An 18383-nucleotide genomic window follows, 5' to 3' on the forward strand; every position below is an offset into this window, starting at 1 on the left:
ATAAGTATTAGTTAAAGTTGTTTTGGAGATACTGGCTCACACAATTAGAAAAGATAAAAGAATAAAAGATATGAACAATTTAGCAGGGGAAAAACTTCAGGTGGTAAAATTTATGTCTAGAAAACTCAAGAAAATGGGCATGAAGATGAGTCTGTTGACTGATTGTTGGAAGGGGGAAGAAGAATGAATTAGAGAGAAAGAAGGATAATTACAGATTCTTTGGTAACTAGAAAAAATAAAGCATGGGCACTGCCTGGATTTAGAACCAGAGATGTCTTTGAAGTCAAGAGGAGAGGCTGCCTGTTGCTGAGATGGTATGAAGTTGCTATGAAGGGCGCAATCCAAGTGACTGTGGCCAGCAGCCTACCACCGGTGTGAGACTGACAAAAGCACAAAGATGCACATCAAGAGATGCAAGACTCCTCTTGGGTAGGGATGATGGTGAAAGACATGGGGGTTAGCCAGTGCTCTGAGGGGAAATATGGAGAAACAGCGCCCTCGATTTTGTTATACACCTGCATTCAAGGAAGTTAAGAGGCAGAACCAGTGACAAGAATGTGCTTATAGAGGAAGGAGGCAAATGGGCATGAGAGATTTTGGCAATAAAGGGCAGAGAAAGTTTGGAGGAATGGCTGGTAAACTGTTGCGTGCTGTGGGAGGCCAAATAGGAGGGGACAGAGAAGGACCTTTGGAGCTGGTGACTGAGTGGTGGTCATGACCGGAAATGGTCTCAGAAATGAAACCTTGAGGCAGTAAGGATAAGCAGTAAGTGGGTTGTGGTTGAGAGCAGAGCAGGAAATGAAGATTATTTTCATGAAAAATTTTGCAATGAAAGGCAAGAGAGGAAAAAGAAGGGGCAGGAGAATGAAGGAAGAGTTCATTTTAAGATTGAGGAGACCTGAGCACATTTAGGGGAAGAAAAGAGAAGGAAGGGCAAGAATGACATTGAAAGAGAGAAAGAAAGGGTACGTTAGGTGGTGAGAAGTCTAGTAATAGGGTCAAGTCCCAGTGTAGCACGATCATGCACGGCATAATGCAGCATGACAACATTTCAGCGTGCAGTCAATGATGGACTGCAGAGACAGATGGTCCCATTAGATTAGGACCATATGGCCTAGGTGTGTAGTAGGCTACACCACCTTTGGTTTCATTTGTATAAGTACACTCTATCACATTCACACAAAGATGAAATTGCCCAATGACGCGTTTCTCAGAACGTATACTCGTTGTTAAGCGGCGCATGACTGTATTAGATTTGGGAAGGAGGAGTGTGTCTTCTGGGGCAGAAAACACAGAAAGGATGAGTAACAGGGAACCATGGGTTGGTGGGAACAGGCTGACGTTCACATCTGGCATAACTCTCGCCCACAAGGGATGGAAGCTGCCTACATGGACGTGCAGAAGTTGGCTGGTGTAGAGAAGCACACAGAACCGGCTGTAGTCCTGCTCCACAACCAGCCTGGCTTCCAAGTTGCTTCTGAGGGGACGGTGTTGCTGTGTAAGGGTAAAGTGTCATCTGCAATCTATAAAGATCAGCAGGGCTCCGGGGGGTTCTGTTAACAGGAACTGCTTTCCTCCTTTTCCAACATTACTAAGATTAAAATCACATGCAAGGGTCCCCAGACTTGCATCCTGGGCATTTTCTAGGAAAGTTCTTGCCTTCAATTCTCCCACCCATCCACTGAATCTGTCTTAACTCACCTTCCAAAGAGCATAAGGGCTGGCCCTTGACCATCACAATCCCTGGTGGGCAGTCTTCAGATTGCCATTTAGACCTTAACTGCTGAGGGGCCAGCCCTGTGGCATAGTAGTTAAGTTTGGTGCACTTCAGCAGCCCAGGTCTGCGGGTTTAGATCCTAGGCACAGACCTACACCACTTGTCAGCCATGCTGTGGCCGTGACCCAGATATAAAGTGGAGGAAGACTGGGACAGACGTTAGCTGAGGGCTAATCTTCCTCAAGAAGAAAAACAGGAAGATTGGCAACAGATGTTAGCTCAGGATCAATCTTCCTCCCAAAATAAATAAATAAAATAATTTACAAAAAGGCTAACTGCTGTGTTCGGTGAAGTTCTTGTGATTCTTTTAGAACCGTTTTTTCCAGAGAAGTGGATTTCCTCTGTGATTCTTGAACACCTCAGATTCCAGAGATGCCTCTGGGGGCTGCCTGGGGCCCTGGGCAGGGGACCTTTATATGGAATGTGTTTGCAGAAAAGTCCCCTCAGCAGAAACACAATTGAAAGTGGCTCACACGACCAGGGGTTCTCAAACTACAGTGTGCTTCAAGATCACTGAGGGCTTGGTAAGGCGCAGGTGCCTGCCCATCCCTGCTCCTACGGTTTCGATTCAGCAGGTCTGAGGTGGGTCCAAGAATCTGCATTTCTATCAAGTTCTCAAGTGATGTGGATGCTGCTGGCCTGAGGACCCACAATGCCAAGGGCATCTCGGTTACTTTTCCACAAGATTTTGCATGAAATGATCTTAAACTGGTAGGCAGCTGAGGTTTGTGAAAGTGAAATCAGAATCTTCACAACTCCATAGCTCAGATCTCATGCCGCTGTTCGAACTCTGTGTCCACAAGCAAACTAAACTCTGTGTGAGGAGGCGTGGCTTTACCAAAAGAAAGAGTCTTAGACTTTTAGGAACTATTCCTTCAAAATATCTCCCCAAAAGTGGAGCCAACATTTGTGATTTCTAAAGAAAATTTTTGGGGAGAAGGAAAGATTCATCGTTTACAGTTTGCTTGAAGTATCAATAGTACTTGAATACATTTGCTCAAGAATGTAAACTGCCACATTAAACACGTGCTGTGCACTCAGTACCTAAGGGAAGACTCTTTGCAAATGAAGGATACAAATTGTGTAATAACAGGCGGAAAAGCTTCTCGTTCAGCAACTTCCAAAGGAGGGCACACATATAGGACCGCATGGGAAGAAGAGATGAGACAGGACGATTAAAATGTTTATAGTGACCTTGGCTCAGAGGACAGTTTATCTTCTCTATTTTCTACTTGTTTATAAGATTCATAGTAAAAAATAATTCCAACATCTACAGATTTGGGCCTTCATGAAAATGGACATCCTGTCTTGCCGACATCCTGGGCAGGGTTGGCTCAAGAACACTGGGCAGTGAGGGTTGGGGGTAGCAGGGGCCGAAACTCCCAGGAGACCCTCCCCGACCTCCTGTTGGGCTGCAGCCTGTCCATCCATCTGCTCCGGCATCTCCTTTCCCTTCCTGCTTTTTGCCGTATAGAAAGCTCAGCCTCGAAAGCGTAAAGGGGCTCCTGAAGACTCTCTCAGCAGACGGCAGAGGGCAGGGCAGATTCCCAAAGCACATCCTCTCCTCCATCTGGGTTCCAAGCCGTGAGCTGCGCCCAGGCATCACACCTGAACTCTGAAGAGCATTTGGTGTCATATGGCCAGGCTCCTTGGGAACGGGTTTAGGTTATGCTTTAAGAGACCATTTTCACAGTTACACCAGGGCGATGGAGAATCCCGTGAGCTCAGAAGGTCCTTCCTTCACTCAAGGACTTGAAAATCTGAGCCCATAGGCTTGACCAAGAGCGCCTGCACTTCTTCCTTCACACCCATGATGTCCTCCCTTAATTTTTGCGTGGTTCCTGTCTGATCAATGCTCCCTTTGGGTTTCCCTCCAAATCCTCTCTCTAACTCCTGCTTTACAGCTGTCTGGTCATCGCATCGTGCTTACTACATTTCAACCATCCAGTAGCCTCACCCGTGGGAAAAATGGCCAGAACTAAAAATTAACCAAAAAAAATGACCCTCAGGTTCAGGTGCAATGTCTATGTCTATTTTACAAATGGTTTTCCTGCGGTCCTTAATCAGAGACTTTTGCTCCCCATATACATGTAATTTGCATATTCAAGATCTTGGGTTCGGCGTTTACCAAGACCTAAAGTACTAAGTTCTTGAGTAAGAGCAGGTGTTAGAGGCCAGTATACCATCAAGGACAGATGACAAAATGTCAGCCTGGAATCAAAAAGGGGAAACAAAAACCCTATACAAAATAGGCTTCAGAATACCAAATGGAATGATGGACTGGGCAGTTAGTGTGCGCCAATGGCTCTGCAGCGTCAGCAGGCCTGGACTGCCCAAGTCACAGAGCTATGTGCTGCCGCAAAATATCAGGTGCCAGGACTGAACAGCTGGTGAAGACCTGAGTCAGTCCAGGAAAGGCACAATTCACCCAGGGAGCTGAGAAATCAGAACACATTTTATAGGACGACTTCTCTCTATCTGCTTTAAAATGCTGCATAAAAGAAACAAACTCATCTGTTATCCAAACTGAAGCTCCAGGCAGTACTTACTGCTCTCCTTTCGCACCACTACCCCTCAGCTGTCTCAGCATCTTGCCTGTTGGCCTCTGTCCCCTTCCAGCAGGAAAGTGGCGCGTCACACTTTGACCACTCAGCTGAAGCGGCTACAAACCCGCATATCCATGCACACACAGACACATACACACATGTACACTCCAAGTGCACTTGCACGTACACACATGCCTTTACACACATGTGTACACATTCGTCCATTCAACAAATATACACTACTTTGAAGATGGCAGCATAATCCAAAACACGGAGAAATGTGTTCATCAGCCCTGTCCTGGGGCCGCATGAATAACAAGATTATTATGGAATTCCCTCTGGCTTCAAGAGTTTAGTAACCTAAACCGTCCAATAACCCAAACTGTCCAATTTCTTAGGCAAAGCTACAACATTAACAGAAAAGAATAGAAACTGACATTTATTTGGCTAGACAAAGCGGTAAGAGCTTTACGGGCATTCTCTCATCCAATCCTTAAAAGACCCCTGTACAGTAGGTTACATTACTATTCTCATTTTATACATAGCTCATTAATGGTAAAAGGCATAAGTAGCCCATAAGGTTACAAGTTTTCAAGAGGCGGGGCAGGACTTGATCCTTGGCAGTCTGGTCCAGGCCACCACACTGTATGTTATAGCTCACCTTAGCATGGTGAGTCACCTGGTGGCCTGGTCTTTCTATTCAATGTAACATACACATGTAGAAATCTGTTTGAGTTTTGTTTGAGGCAGCAGGAGACTCACAACCTTTTCTGTCTCAGAACTCTTCATACACTGAGGACAGTTTCTTAAACTCTGTTTCAGTGGGAGCTGAGAATATGCCTGGAAGCAAGGAAGCCGGAATTCTAAAGAAGGAAAGTCACTTCTCAGAGCAGGACAAAGAGAGGCATGAGGGAGCCCCTGAGGGGAGGGGTATTTCTGGGTAACAGCAGTTTGATCCCACATCACTATTCCCATACATGGCCCTTGCATATTTACAAATCAAAAAGTGGTTGAGATCTTGCATTCGTCCATTCAACAAATATACACTTGGCTCCTGGCATGCTCAGGGCACTGTGCTAGATCCTAAGGACGCAGCAGCTAATAAGAAACAACAAACGTCACCAACCAACCACCACCAAAGACCGTTCCATCCCTGTCATAGAACCTAAACCACAGAGAGAGTACAGGAAATAACAAAAGCAGACATGTGAGGAGTAAACAGGCCAAGAAGACAAATGTCCAGGCCAAGGAGATAGGCAGTGGTGCTGCTGGGGTGGCGGGGCCCATGGCCTACTGCCTGAGGGCCTCTTAGAGCTCATAATTGGTGAGTAAGGCCCGGCAAAGACACGCTACAGATGCAGGGACACCGCAACTGGGTTACAAAAATCCCTCCCTCAGACTCAAGAAAAAGTTCAAAACAATGAGAAAGCTTCTGTTATGAACATGAAACTGGTACAGAAAAGAATCAAAGCCAAAGAAAGGGCAAAACAATCCAGGCAGTGCCCACTACAATAGACATTGGAATGATGAGGTGGGAGGATGCACAAGACTGATTCTTTCATCTGTAGGGCGCTTTTTCATTTTCAGGCAATCAATCCATGTGCCCAGATCCCGGGCATCCTGTAGAGACTGACTTGGGAGTTTATACAGAAAATATCCTTTTGGTGATGGCCTAGCCATTTACCTCTGCTGCTGCATTGTCAAAAGGAGATTTGCACCTGATGGCTCATCACATTTTCACCGCGATTAAGTCAGATGGTGAATAAAGGAGCAAACAGGGGTGGGTTGAGGAGGTCGTGGGCTGGGCGTTCTTGCTAGCTCTGCGTTGTGAGCCCACAGGCCAGGCTCCTCAAGCTACAGGGGCTCACAGTCCACAGGAACACACACAGATGAATAATACATTGCATGCCAAGTGCTTACTGGACGGACCAGGGAAGCCACATCCTAGACTATTAAAACTGAAATGGCAAAAATCAACTGCGTATCTTCTTAATTGAAGGGATCCTTAGAAACACTTGGAAACCAAATGGGAGATGGCACACAGCAGTGCCCACAGTCCCAGGGTGTGTGCCCTCAGGCATCAAAATGTGGCCTGACCAGGTTGGGCGTTATTTGCCTATCCACACACGGATGCTGGGAAACACAACTGGCTTTGGATCTCCAATCGAGTCACAGCATTTCCCAAAAGACAAGATTTTCACAGAGATTTAGCCTGGTGACACTAGGCACTGTGCTTTGTCCCACATTAAAATGGTCAGGGATCCAAAAGTTGGACAGTGCATGGTGAATGAATTTGGGAGGTCAAATCCAACTGTGGGTGGTAAAGATGCTCCAGATTTTAATTTAAAATCCATTTCCACAGCACATATAAACAATAATAGACATAAAAGTGAATTTAAATATTTCTTCCTTTGACCATTTTGAAATATCTGAAAAGTCTGAGAAAATAAAAATATATGTAGACATCCCTATGTCCAATAACATTTAGAACTTTCAAGTTCTAGTTTTACACCAGGTTGTAGCTAATCATGTTTTCGGATGAGTTTCATGTGATGGCATGGGGTCTGCTCAGCTATTTAGCTGAATGCTTATGGACAGTCAGGTATTACGTCTCTGACCAAGGGTGCATCTGTGAAGGAATTTCTCAACAGTGCTTACAATCACTCAACTATTTGTCAGAAAGAAAACATCACATAGTTCATGGGAATGTCAGAATCAAGCCAACCAATTTTCTAAAATGACCCATATTAATAGATAAGAGAGGAGAAGAGTATAAAACTCAAAGGATAAATTAAGAAAGTCAGAGAGAACAATCCTTTCGTGGGGAAAGCCCAAAGCTGAATCCTGGCCACGGAAGGTGGGGAGCAATGTGATCAGGCTCTATTTTTATCCTTTACAGAAACCAGCTCCAGCTAGTTCTTTGGAAATCATTTTAAAGCCTTCATATTTTGCCAAAGTATCTGGAAGAGGAGTATTCAGACTTAAAGGCTATGCTTTTATCGAAGAATCTCCAAGTTTTCAATAATTCTAACTAGAGAATGAATTCCAGCTGTTGCCAAAAGCCCCATCCTTCTCTTATAAAGAAAAAGAAACCAATCATTTCAGCAAAACTACACAGAAAACTGGAAAATACTCCAAAAATGGATGCATGCAGTCTCATGAGAAGCATGCATCATTTCTATCGCGAGTGCTAGATATGTTACGGATATGTGATGCATGAGCACTGAAGAACCTTGAAATCGGAAGAGGGAAGATAACTGCAGGAAACCAGAATGAGTGAATTGAGACTTTAAATAATTCCCAGGTGTGTTTAAGTGACAGCTATGCCTGGCTTGATCGCGCTGAGCATATGGCATCCTAACGTGCACCAGAACTTGGAGGGTGTTGATGACGATCATTTGCGGACAGCCCGTGACATCCTCATATGTTTAGTCTGCTTAACAGGGAACTGGCCCAACTCCCCAACTTCCCTGACCGGCTGAGCTGTCAAAATTGACAGAGGGAGGTGCCACTCATCTTGTTGAAGTCAGTTATTACCGGTTGTTAAGGTTCCGAGTTTGGTTAACAGAGAAGTAGGTGGCAGGACTTGAAACCCATGTGTGCACACACCCGCAGGAGGAGGACGATGGAGAAGAGCTGGCCATGAGCACGTGACGGGAATGTGAAAGGGGCAGGGGGCTCTGACAGATGCTTGAACCCAACACCCCTGCTAAGGGGAGGTTTGCAGGACCTGGAGAGACTCCGGGAACGAGGAAGGATTCCCGCCCCTTGGGGAGTGGTGGGCTTCCTGGTTTTACCCTGGACCTGTGAGTACGCTTGAAGGGGTGGACATCACACAGCCCAGGCCTGTGAGGAACATGCTCCTCCCTCCAGGAGACAAGACTTTTTTTCCTCTCCTCTGCTTTTTGGGGTTAAGAGGGCAAAAGTGGGGGATAATGTGGTTTCTAATGTATCTTGGACAAAAATATAGAAGGCATTTTTATGAACTTGGTTCAAAGGTGACCCAAAGAAGGGAAGAAAGAGCCAGAATCATTTTAAGTTGATCTCTGAGACCTAAAAGGACACACCAAACCCTTTAGATAAAGTTTAAAAAATGACAGAGTCGACTTGCTCTAAGATTTGGTACATTCCAGCACACAAAGTAAGTATGGAGAAGATCTAATTTGAAGCAGTTCCTGTGAAAAAGTTCTAGATTTTAGCCAATTAGATGAGTAATATGAGCTGAAAAGAACTGTTTTCCTCAAAAGCTCTCAGCTCTCTAACTCTGCCTGAGACAGATATTCAAGGTACAGCTCAATGTTACTCTCTCTGTGCCATGTTCCTGAGGCCCTCACAGGCCTTTGCACTTGACCCAGTCTAGAATCTTGCATTGTCATGCATGTGTATGTCATAACTCCTCTCTCTAGATTGTCCATGTTTTTGGGGACTGGGCCAGGATATACCATTTTTCTTTACGGACTCAGAACTCAGCATAGTGCTTCACACATTTAAGGAAGAATTACTGGATTGAAGTACTCAATTGCTTGGTTGAGATGCACAGATATATTGTACTTCGATTAACTACTATGCTAAAAGATCACTAAATACTGTTAAAGTAACAACTATGTTAATATTTCATCATTCAATTCATAGACAGAGGTCTCTGCATTTTCCCCACGTGGTTTTACGAAGCTTGAGGTTCAGATCAGTACTCCCAATCTGCTGACTCAACAAGTGAAGGAGTGAATGAATGGTTTGCTATCAACAAAATAAGGTTGCTAATGATTTCATTCTATTTTCTAAGCCTAACCACTGAACTAGTTAAAGTTTACGCTTTAAAAATATCTGTAGAGGGCGAGGAGAATATTACTGGAAAAGTATGAGAGGTAGGTTTACAAGCCGGTTTTAAGATTTGTCTGGGGAACTTTATGAATCACATGAATATTTTCCTTTGAAATAAAAACATCATCCCCAGACACTGCACGATGCATACTGGAGAGTTTAAAACACAACTGTAAGCCAAATTTTAATAAGCCTTTCATTTGGAAGTGAATCAGAGGTCTGAGATTAGTTATTTGAAATATTCTGAACCAACTGAATCATGGAGGCTTATTTTTAAAAGCTACAGCATATGTGATTTTGAGAAATGGCTGATGACTTTACGCTGTAAACAAGAATCTAGCGAAGTCATCAAGATGTCCAAAAGTCTCCATCCTGGAGTCTGATGCGATCAGCTAAGCTGGTTCCTAACAAGACCCTGGGCTTCATGTCTCATTGTGTGGTCGTTACACCACCACCAATGTCCCAGACACTGACAGTCCAGTCAGGGCCAACGTAAGCGGGATCACTGAAATAAAACGTGGTTATATCATAAAAGTGAGTGGAGAGGAAAAAGGGACACGGAAGCTTGTCATACAAGAAGATGAAAGACGCCATCTGCCCTGTGTCTATTAGAAAATCTTATATTCTATGGCGAGATGAGTCCTTTAGAACAGACAAGGAATGGGACCTCTTTAAATAAAAAAGAATTACCCTTCCTCTACTGTGCCAGGTAACATTTCTTGAATGAAGCAAGACACTGGGGAATTTTCCAGGTGTCTTCTCCCAGTTCATTAATTCCCCAACTAGTTCCTTAAAAATCCCCCTGGAGACAATAAAGTCACAAGGAAATAGCTAAGAAAGGATATTTTAAATGGTTCAAAATCTGGGATATTGGGAGGTCTACGCAAGTAGAGATTTTAAAAATACAAAATACACAGATAAAATGAAAATGGTATCTATGCTTTCCCTGTTCCTTTGGGAATCCAGTTGGGAATTGTTCGGTGATGCACTGACCCAAGCCACTAAGAAATGAGAACAGGGATAAAGTGCCATTTCCATCAGATTCACTGGTGAAGCTAGATATTCTCTCACAAAATTGAAAAAGTGAAAATGATATTCATTTAGAAATGTCATCCTCCACTGTTTGAATTGTTACCCTCCAATATTAAAACATCATCCTCCATTTAGGCAGTTAAATGTGCTATTTTCAGATAATACAGAATTTAAATAACCTGACTTATCTTTTCAAAGTAATTACTATGACGAGTAATCATTAGAGGCTCTAAATAGCACAGAACTAATGAAGCTTTTTATAAACTTAAGGTAACTAAGGATTTAGTTCTCAAAGATTTGTGCCAACAGATAACATCAAATTTTGAAACTTCCACGTTCAGAAAGGTATAGATGGTGAATTCTGATAAACAGTTTAATCAAGATAACCACTTATGATCAAGTCTGAAGAACTAAAAGCCCCTGCCTCAAAATAAACCACTGTAATTAATACTCAGCCAATAACTATGTGATTTAAGACTGTCGGGGGAGATTTGACAAGTCCACCAAACAGAGATGAAAAAAGATCAAATACTGGGACTGAACAAGACCAGCCTCAGCCTTTAAACGGTCATGCAACTCAAGCATTGCCTGCTCCGTGAGGTCACCTCCTACTCGCTGACATTTCAGTCTAATGTGCAAGAGGCTGCAGTTCCTGCTCATCAGTAAATGCTCTATTATGAACGGCAAACAGCAAGTTGAAAACACTTTGTGCCTCCCCTGTAGAATAATCGTCGTTAAGGAAGGTAAATAGACACCAGCCCGTGAGGAATGTGTTCTGTTGGAGCTTAGTGGTGGTGCGAAGAATAGGACATGGGAGTCAGTGGACCTGACTGATCCAAGTTACCTGCAGGGTTATCTGGGGCAATTCCCCAAACTTCTGAGCCTATGGTATCTACAGACTGAGAGAATAATGCTGAGCCCTCTGAGATGTTAATAGTGATTGCTTCCAGGCACAGACAGTCATAAAATCTTAAAACCTCACAGAGAAAAAGCTCTTTCAAAATTTTGTGGCACGTGCTCTGATGAAGCCAAGACCTGAACCTCATCTGGCCGTCTCCAACCCGGGAGGGGTCTTTCTACTCTTAATCTTGTTGAAGGTTTTGACAAGACAGTGTATGTGACAACAGGTGGCAGGTGCTCCATAAGCAACAAGAATACTTTTCTCACTTTCATCCTGTTGTACAGAGAATTAACCTGGGGACCCTGAGAGGGGAGAGGGAGGGTCCAGTTCAGTTCAAGCCCCAGGGGACTGCCGTTTTCAAGTGTCCCTGAATGTTCCCAGGTGCCTGCAAGGGGATGCTTTGATCAGGTGCTGAGTCCCCGGACCTAAAGCAGGTTGGGTTTCTACCGGGAAGACTGTTACAGAGGAGCTTGTCCTGATTTTCCATCCGACCTGAAAACAAACACCGCATTCACTGATTGTATAATGCAATTCTGTAGGCAGCTGATTTGGGAATGGCTTTGGGGTTCATTTCCTCTAGAAACCTCAAAGCGAGAGTTATTTCTTAGGCATAATAAGGTGACTTGCAAGTACGCTAATCATCCATTCAGTGTTTTTCAGAATACTGAGACAAGTCACTTGGGAATAGCTGAGAAAACCAAGCAGTTCTCTGAATGCCTGACATTCAAAGGGAAGATATGAATGAAACCGTCCTAATGAAACATAGTCATCGACTCGCTATCCTTTACAGACGTTTCCATGTAATTCTTTATATTTTTTCCACTAAATGAAAATGAATATGAAAAAGTTCTGAAAATCATAATGTCCTTACACAAATATAAGGCTTTATGATACTGCTTATTTAATCAAACACTATTAGGTAACCCTAAGTAGAGACATAAAATCAAGCATATTCAACATAATCCATAGAAGCATGAGGGATGGTTATAAGATCAGAAGAGAGGAGAAGGAAGGTAAGTATGACTGGAAACAGTTTCCCACGTCACACACACAGATGCCCACAAATATAGTTCTGTTCCACGTTCCTCCGAATGGAGTGAAATGGCAGCTCCTTTGAGCCCATCACCAGTGTAGGATTCCCCGTACACTCCTCTCCAGTTACCATTAGAACCATTTCTTGCTATCCTTCAGTGCAGAAGGGAATCATATTTTTCCTTAGAAAGCTCTGAATGTCATAATTTAAATATGATTTACATATTTTATTAGTTTATAATGGGAAGAATGAACACATGTCAACTACATTAGCGTTAACCTTGCAGACTTTTTTTTTTGGTTAATCTTTCAGTTTTCCTTTATTTTCTTCATCTCTTTATTAAGAATGCATGAGTTCATTTTTACTTTTTCTTTATTCACTCATTAGATTCTTACGTTATGCAAGTTCTCATTTGTATACCATTCTTAACTTAAATATGGTACTGTCTAAATTAATTTCTTACTTATTAAGAAATTGGAATGCACAAAGCTGAAATCCATTTGTTTGCGTGGAAATTTGTATGTTCTCTACACATCAGATAGAATTAGGTATTTTGTTTCTAAATTTACAATATTGACTTGCCACCTTTTACCAGATAGGACATACTGGCTCTGGCTAAAAATGTTCTTTCTGTGAACTAGTTTTATCAATTTAAACATGGGCTTAAAATTCTTACGGTATTTAGATGACAAATCTATTATCATGTAAAATTCTTCTTTTTGGCATGTTGTTTCTTGCCATTTCCACTGCAACTTTCATAAAATTCTTATATTTTCTGGGTGAATTTCAGTGTATGACTTTATAGCAAATTTCTTTTCAAAAATGTTTTTGACCAAGGCCATTAAAGTCTCACTCTATATCAGTGTATTGTCCATGCAAGCTTCTATTTCTCATTACCAACATAATATATATAATCATTTGAGTAACTTTTTGAATAACCTCAAATTGCAAAACTATCCTTTAAAAAAAAATCTTAAATTAGATGAAAAACAGAAACCAGCCCACTAAATGACTTCCTTAAAGCCACTCCCTGAGATAGAGGAAATGGGGTTCATGGCTCAGACTTTCAAGTGACACTCAGGGCCACCGCTCTCTACTCTGCTTCTGGAAATGTTACTCCCACCCTCAGGCAGAACCCTGGGGCTACTTGTTAGGATGAGATGAGGCCCACGGCCCTATGCCCCATGGCTGGACCGCACCTGGGGCACCCCCATGCCCACCACCAGGAGAGACATGAGAAGTGACCTACCCCCCCCACAGGAGACGGAGCACTCGGAGCGGACGATGGCCCACGTGTAGCTGGGCTGCGCCCTCAGTTTCTTCTCACCCCGAGACCGAGGCACTGAGTATTCCCAAGCAACGCCTGGGTTCCTTCCCTGAAACAGAAGCTACAAAATAAGAAAAGGGAAAAATCAAACAAGTTAAAGCAGAACGAATAAATAGGAACTAATTTGTTTTAAACTACTTGAAGCAACGAAAATATCAAGCAAAAGTTGGTTACAATGATAAACACTGTCCATCCTCCAAAATTTATGTTAACTTTCTAAACAGGAATAAACTCTCAACCAGACTCAAGCACAGCTAGAAAAATGGAAAGACATTTGAGCCTTGTGCCTTACATTTAGTGTATTCCTCCATACGAGGCCTCAAACGCCTTTGCGACTGACAACAGGATTTGGTTATTTCCCTCTGTGCTTCCTTGGGATCCCCCTCAAGTCCTCTCCATGTGAGCAATCAGAAAGCAATGCCTAAAGCACTGCCTTCCTAGTGAATTCCAGACCCAGGACACTCAGGGAGACACATTCCACTCCACGGTCAAAGCTATGTCTGAGTACTTTCTACTGCCACTGGATGCAGAAGTCTTTGCCTGCTGGCACGTACCCTGTAGTTCTGGGAGAAACGATGTCTGACCGGTAAAGATGGTCTCTCATGCCAAGCACACCTGTGAGCCATGGCTTAACACAGAGAACTGCGTTTGGACTCTTCATCTCCCAGCTTGAGACCCAATCATATGGACCAGTGACATTTTCCCTCATAAAGGCATCATTCACTCTGCTGATCTCGTTTAGAAGGTTTTTTTGGAAACCTCACAGTTAACCTGTTAATAGAAATCCCATCTCTGAGGCTTGCAGCCCTTACTGGTCCTTGATGTGATGTTCCGGTAGATAAAGCCACTGGCCCTTCCCTGGCTCCCAGGCTCCCAGGCTCCCACTCCCGTCCCTGACAACACAGCTCAAGTCTAGTTGGTGAAAGTGTCGTAGGGCGGGTGCGAGCCCTGGACAGGCGGCTGCACTGCAAAGTCATTGAGACGCTCTCCTGCTTGGCCTCCTGAGGCTTTGTAACTCTTCTTCTGTCAGGAACAGTTCCTAAGAAGCCACACTCATTTTCAACCCTGATGGATCTCTCTTTCTCCATGATTATTAAAGCTAAAAGCCTGCAATGGCAAGGGAGGAATAACCAAGGCAAGAATTCAGGATGAATAAGTTTACAAAGGGGCAGAGGGAGAAGCTCAGGGTCAGCAGGGGAGATAAAGGTGGGATGTGTGGAGATGCAGGCAGCAGCTGTCCCCAGACCACCAGGAGAGGCATCTGTCAGGAAGATACAAGAGGATGGGAGGGGCTGCTGGGCCAGAGAACTGGTGGGGTATCTGGGCCATGCCCATCTGCAGACTTAGGAGGGGCGGCTGGGCCAGAGACCAGGGGGGGCATCTGGGCCACTCCCATCTGCAGACTTATGAGTGGGCTGCTGGGGTGACTTCTGAACCAAGCACTTTTCTTTAATTGTGCACAGAAATATGAAAAGGTAGGGAGTTAGCACATCCCCTGCCTGCCGCCATCATCTGCCCAGTCCCACGGGGACAAATTATGTTCTCAGAAGATGCCCAACTGTGTCTGTGAGCCCCTGTAGTCGTGGGCAGAAAACAGCAGAGCATGGGGTCAGGAGGGGGCTTGTGTATCCCCACGCCTGCTGGGCACTGGGCCCATGTGTCCACACCACTGGGCTTTGGTCTGGGTTCTCATCTTGCTCCTGCTCCCCAGGATTCGGTGGAATGCTGGTCTCACCCAAAACACAGGCACCGAGGGAGCCCCCAGAGAGCATCTGTTTCTCACAGCTTACAGGAGAGAAGCAGACTTTTGTAGAAGTTTATGGATAAAGATCTTAAAATGGGAACCACACAGTGGGCGTAAATACAAATTGAATCATGCACCTGGAAATGAAAGATGCTAAAAACAAGTCCACCGCCCCATTCAGTCTATGAATTGATTAGTCTTGTTTGTGATACATTATCTAATGGCAAACATTCTTCTATGTACTTAAAATTATGCCAATAGCCTTTAACCCACAAAAATACCATAAGACCCCAAATCCAAGCTCTGAAACCAAGAGGCTGGATTCTACCTCCACAATCAGCGTTTCGTTGGTTGGCCCCACAGCGGTTAAGCTCTCCGGCTCCTTGTAGGACCGTCTGTAGTAGAAGGCTGTGCCTGAAAACTTGTATCTGCCAGGCCAGTCCACCGTCCAATGTCCATTCAGGTAGTATTTTTTGAGGGCATTGCGCACAGAAATGTAGGAGGTAGATACGTTCATCTCATAGATGCGGATACTCCTGGCTCCAGAAGGAATGGTGACCATCTGATAATATTCTAAATTAAAGAAAACAGGAGAAGGGAAGAATGGGACATTTCATTCACCAGCGCCAAGGCAAAATCCCCAAGCACTTTCCATTCTCCATAACTAAAACTCGAGAAGCCACATTTGGAACTTGGAAAAGATCTGTTTTGGCAATCAGTTACATTAATCCTATAAATGACTTTCTTTTTTTTAGTTAGAGCAGAGTTATTGTAATTTTCACTATTCCTAAGAACCATTTTAATTCAAATAACCTAGCAACCACTTCCAATCAAAACAAACGAATTGAGAAGCGAAGCGTTTTGGGAGCAGGAAAGCAGACGGTGTAGAACTGTACAGGACTCTGCTCTTTCCACTGCAGCTCAAGCTCTCCCCACCAGGAAGGGCCGGCTTCCATCCCCTTCCTCAGCCCTGCAGCAGCTCCGGCGTACTCACGGTTGGTGCGGTGGTGCTTGGCATAGAGGCCCTTGTGTGTCGTGCAGTCCGAGTTGTTTCCCTTGCACACACCACAAGAGTCTTCCACAGCATCGGATCCAAGGATGTTGTCACACCCAACTCTCTGGGGGACCCACAAGGTCACACGTCATTCGTGAAAGAAAAGACAATAAGAGCGAAGTCACAAACCTCCAGCAAGAAACCTCCTCCCCGCAATAGTTGAAAATTTCACCAACACAGGAAAGTTAACAAATATTTATTGGATACCCAATATGTGCACAGCGAGACCGTAACCCTCCTCTTCAGATCCAAAGGAGGAAACCTTTAAACAAGAAACATAGCCTATTCTCTTTAGTATTGAGACATGATTGCAGCATCTTGAGCCCTCAATTAAATCTATCAGGTTGACATTTTGGAGATAACAGTAAATTTCAGACTGACGTAAAGCTCTTACTGTAAATGACAAGCACTGTGTCCTCACTAGGGTCCATGGGAATATGCCATTGTGTTTTGAACAGCCTTGTGCAATGGCAAAAAAGTAACACGTGGAAATTATTCCCAGTGGTAAATTATGGAAAGGACATATTTGTTTACTGTCTTAGACTTTTAGGAGCTCTTTATAATTTCTACGATGCTGGCTAGTTTTACATTTCCTAACAAAGACTACAGTCTATATATGTAAAAAATCCATTCAGAAATAAAATAACTATAGTCCACAATCCCTCGTTTGAAATCCTTAGGGCCAGATGCATTTCAGAACTCAGAGTCTTTTGGATTTTACGAAAGTAATTAACATATTGTGTGTATAATGTGAGAGTCCCAGCAGGGCCTATAATAGCAATGATGTTTCTATAGCAAAATGCACACATCTTCACACTACGCAGGGTAAATAAAACTGAAAAATAGTCTCACATCAGTTCAGGGAATGTTTTTACCACCAAACAAATTCAGGCCAGCTTATATTTTGGAGCCAAATAAACTTTCCATTTCACAGCTTTTTGAATTTCAGAATTACAAATAAGGGACTGTGACACTGCATCATTAAGAATACCTAAAAATAATGAGGTATTTAACAAATCAACTAATAATTGACGAAAAGGGAAGCTCAGAGCTTCATGTCACTTAGCCACCACATCTCCCCCGGCCTATCTCCTAAGTCCCTCTCTGACAGAAGAGACCCCTACAATAGGTGCAATGGCCTCTAGGCTCAAAGCTATCCTTGCCTTCATTTACTCTCCTTGCTACTGCCCAGCTACAGCAACTGACCCTGCGACCTGGCTCATTCCCCATCCGAACCCAGTGCCTGTTCTACAGGGACAGGAGGATAAAGCCCCAACTCCTCATCTCCAGAGCAATGGCGCTTTGAGAGCCCCTCCCTGCTCTCCCCACACCCAGCCCTGCCTGCCTTGCGGCTACTCTGATGACTGAATCAGTTCCTACCAACTCATGCTGCCTTGCACCACCACGTTCCCCTCTCTGCTTCCCCTAGCACTCCTCTGCCAACTCACCCTTTCAGATCTGGCTCTGATGCTCCCTTCTCCAAGGAACCCTGCACTTCTCCCAGATCCACAGCTAAAAGAGAATCGGCTCTTCCCTTCTCCCCATGCTCCACTGCAACAGGCCACTGGGTGTCTCAGTATGTATTCATCTGGCTGTCTTCCCCACTGGGCTGTGACTTGGAGGGAAAGGATGTGTTTTAAATGTCTGGTTGCTCTAACCCCTTACAGGATGCCTGGCACAAAGCACACTGTCTGGAGATGTTTGTTGAATGAATGAACAATCATTATTACCTCACATATCCCATCTACACAAACATTACGGCTATCCTCCGAGCATGGAGTCCCATCTTTGACTTTATTTGACAAAGAAAAGAAGAAATCAAATCCTTCTGCGATACAGTAGAGTTTGCATAAGTCCTGATCTTAAAAAGAAATACACACACAAACACAAATAAGAAAGATACTTAAGCTCTGATCATTTTTGCTCTAAATTTTAGATAGACTTTTTTTCCTTTTTGCCCATAAAATAACTCCCACACAATAACACATTGCAAAGACATTTTCTTAATGGTTTCTCATTAGGCTAGCTTTTTTTCCCCTTTTATTTTATGTTTTCAAGCTTCACTATTAATTTTTACTGTCCTTTAAGGGATCCTTTTTCTTTACACAGAGGTTGGCACATAGTAGGCAGTCAATAAATATTTGTTGA

The 18383-nt window shown here is 43.8% G+C and overlaps 1 protein-coding gene across 3 annotated transcripts in view; it reads right to left on the reverse strand.

The window, feature by feature from the left end:
• The window catches only part of ADAMTS16 (ADAM metallopeptidase with thrombospondin type 1 motif 16), a 155060-nt gene that overhangs the window by 55295 nt on the left and 81382 nt on the right, over nt 1-18383 (reverse strand). For all 3 annotated transcript variants that reach the window (XM_070587238.1, XM_008518866.2, XM_070587240.1), the window contains exons 14-17: nt 17966-18096; nt 16176-16299; nt 15510-15754; nt 13360-13498 (exon numbers count right to left, since the gene is read on the reverse strand). In XM_070587238.1, coding sequence (XP_070443339.1) covers nt 13360-13498; nt 15510-15754; nt 16176-16299; nt 17966-18096 — 639 coding nt within the window. The remainder of the gene's footprint in view (nt 1-13359; nt 13499-15509; nt 15755-16175; nt 16300-17965; nt 18097-18383) is intronic.

This window comes from Equus przewalskii, chromosome 20 (assembly GCF_037783145.1).
Source record: "Equus przewalskii isolate Varuska chromosome 20, EquPr2, whole genome shotgun sequence".
NCBI lineage: Eukaryota > Metazoa > Chordata > Mammalia > Perissodactyla > Equidae > Equus > Equus przewalskii.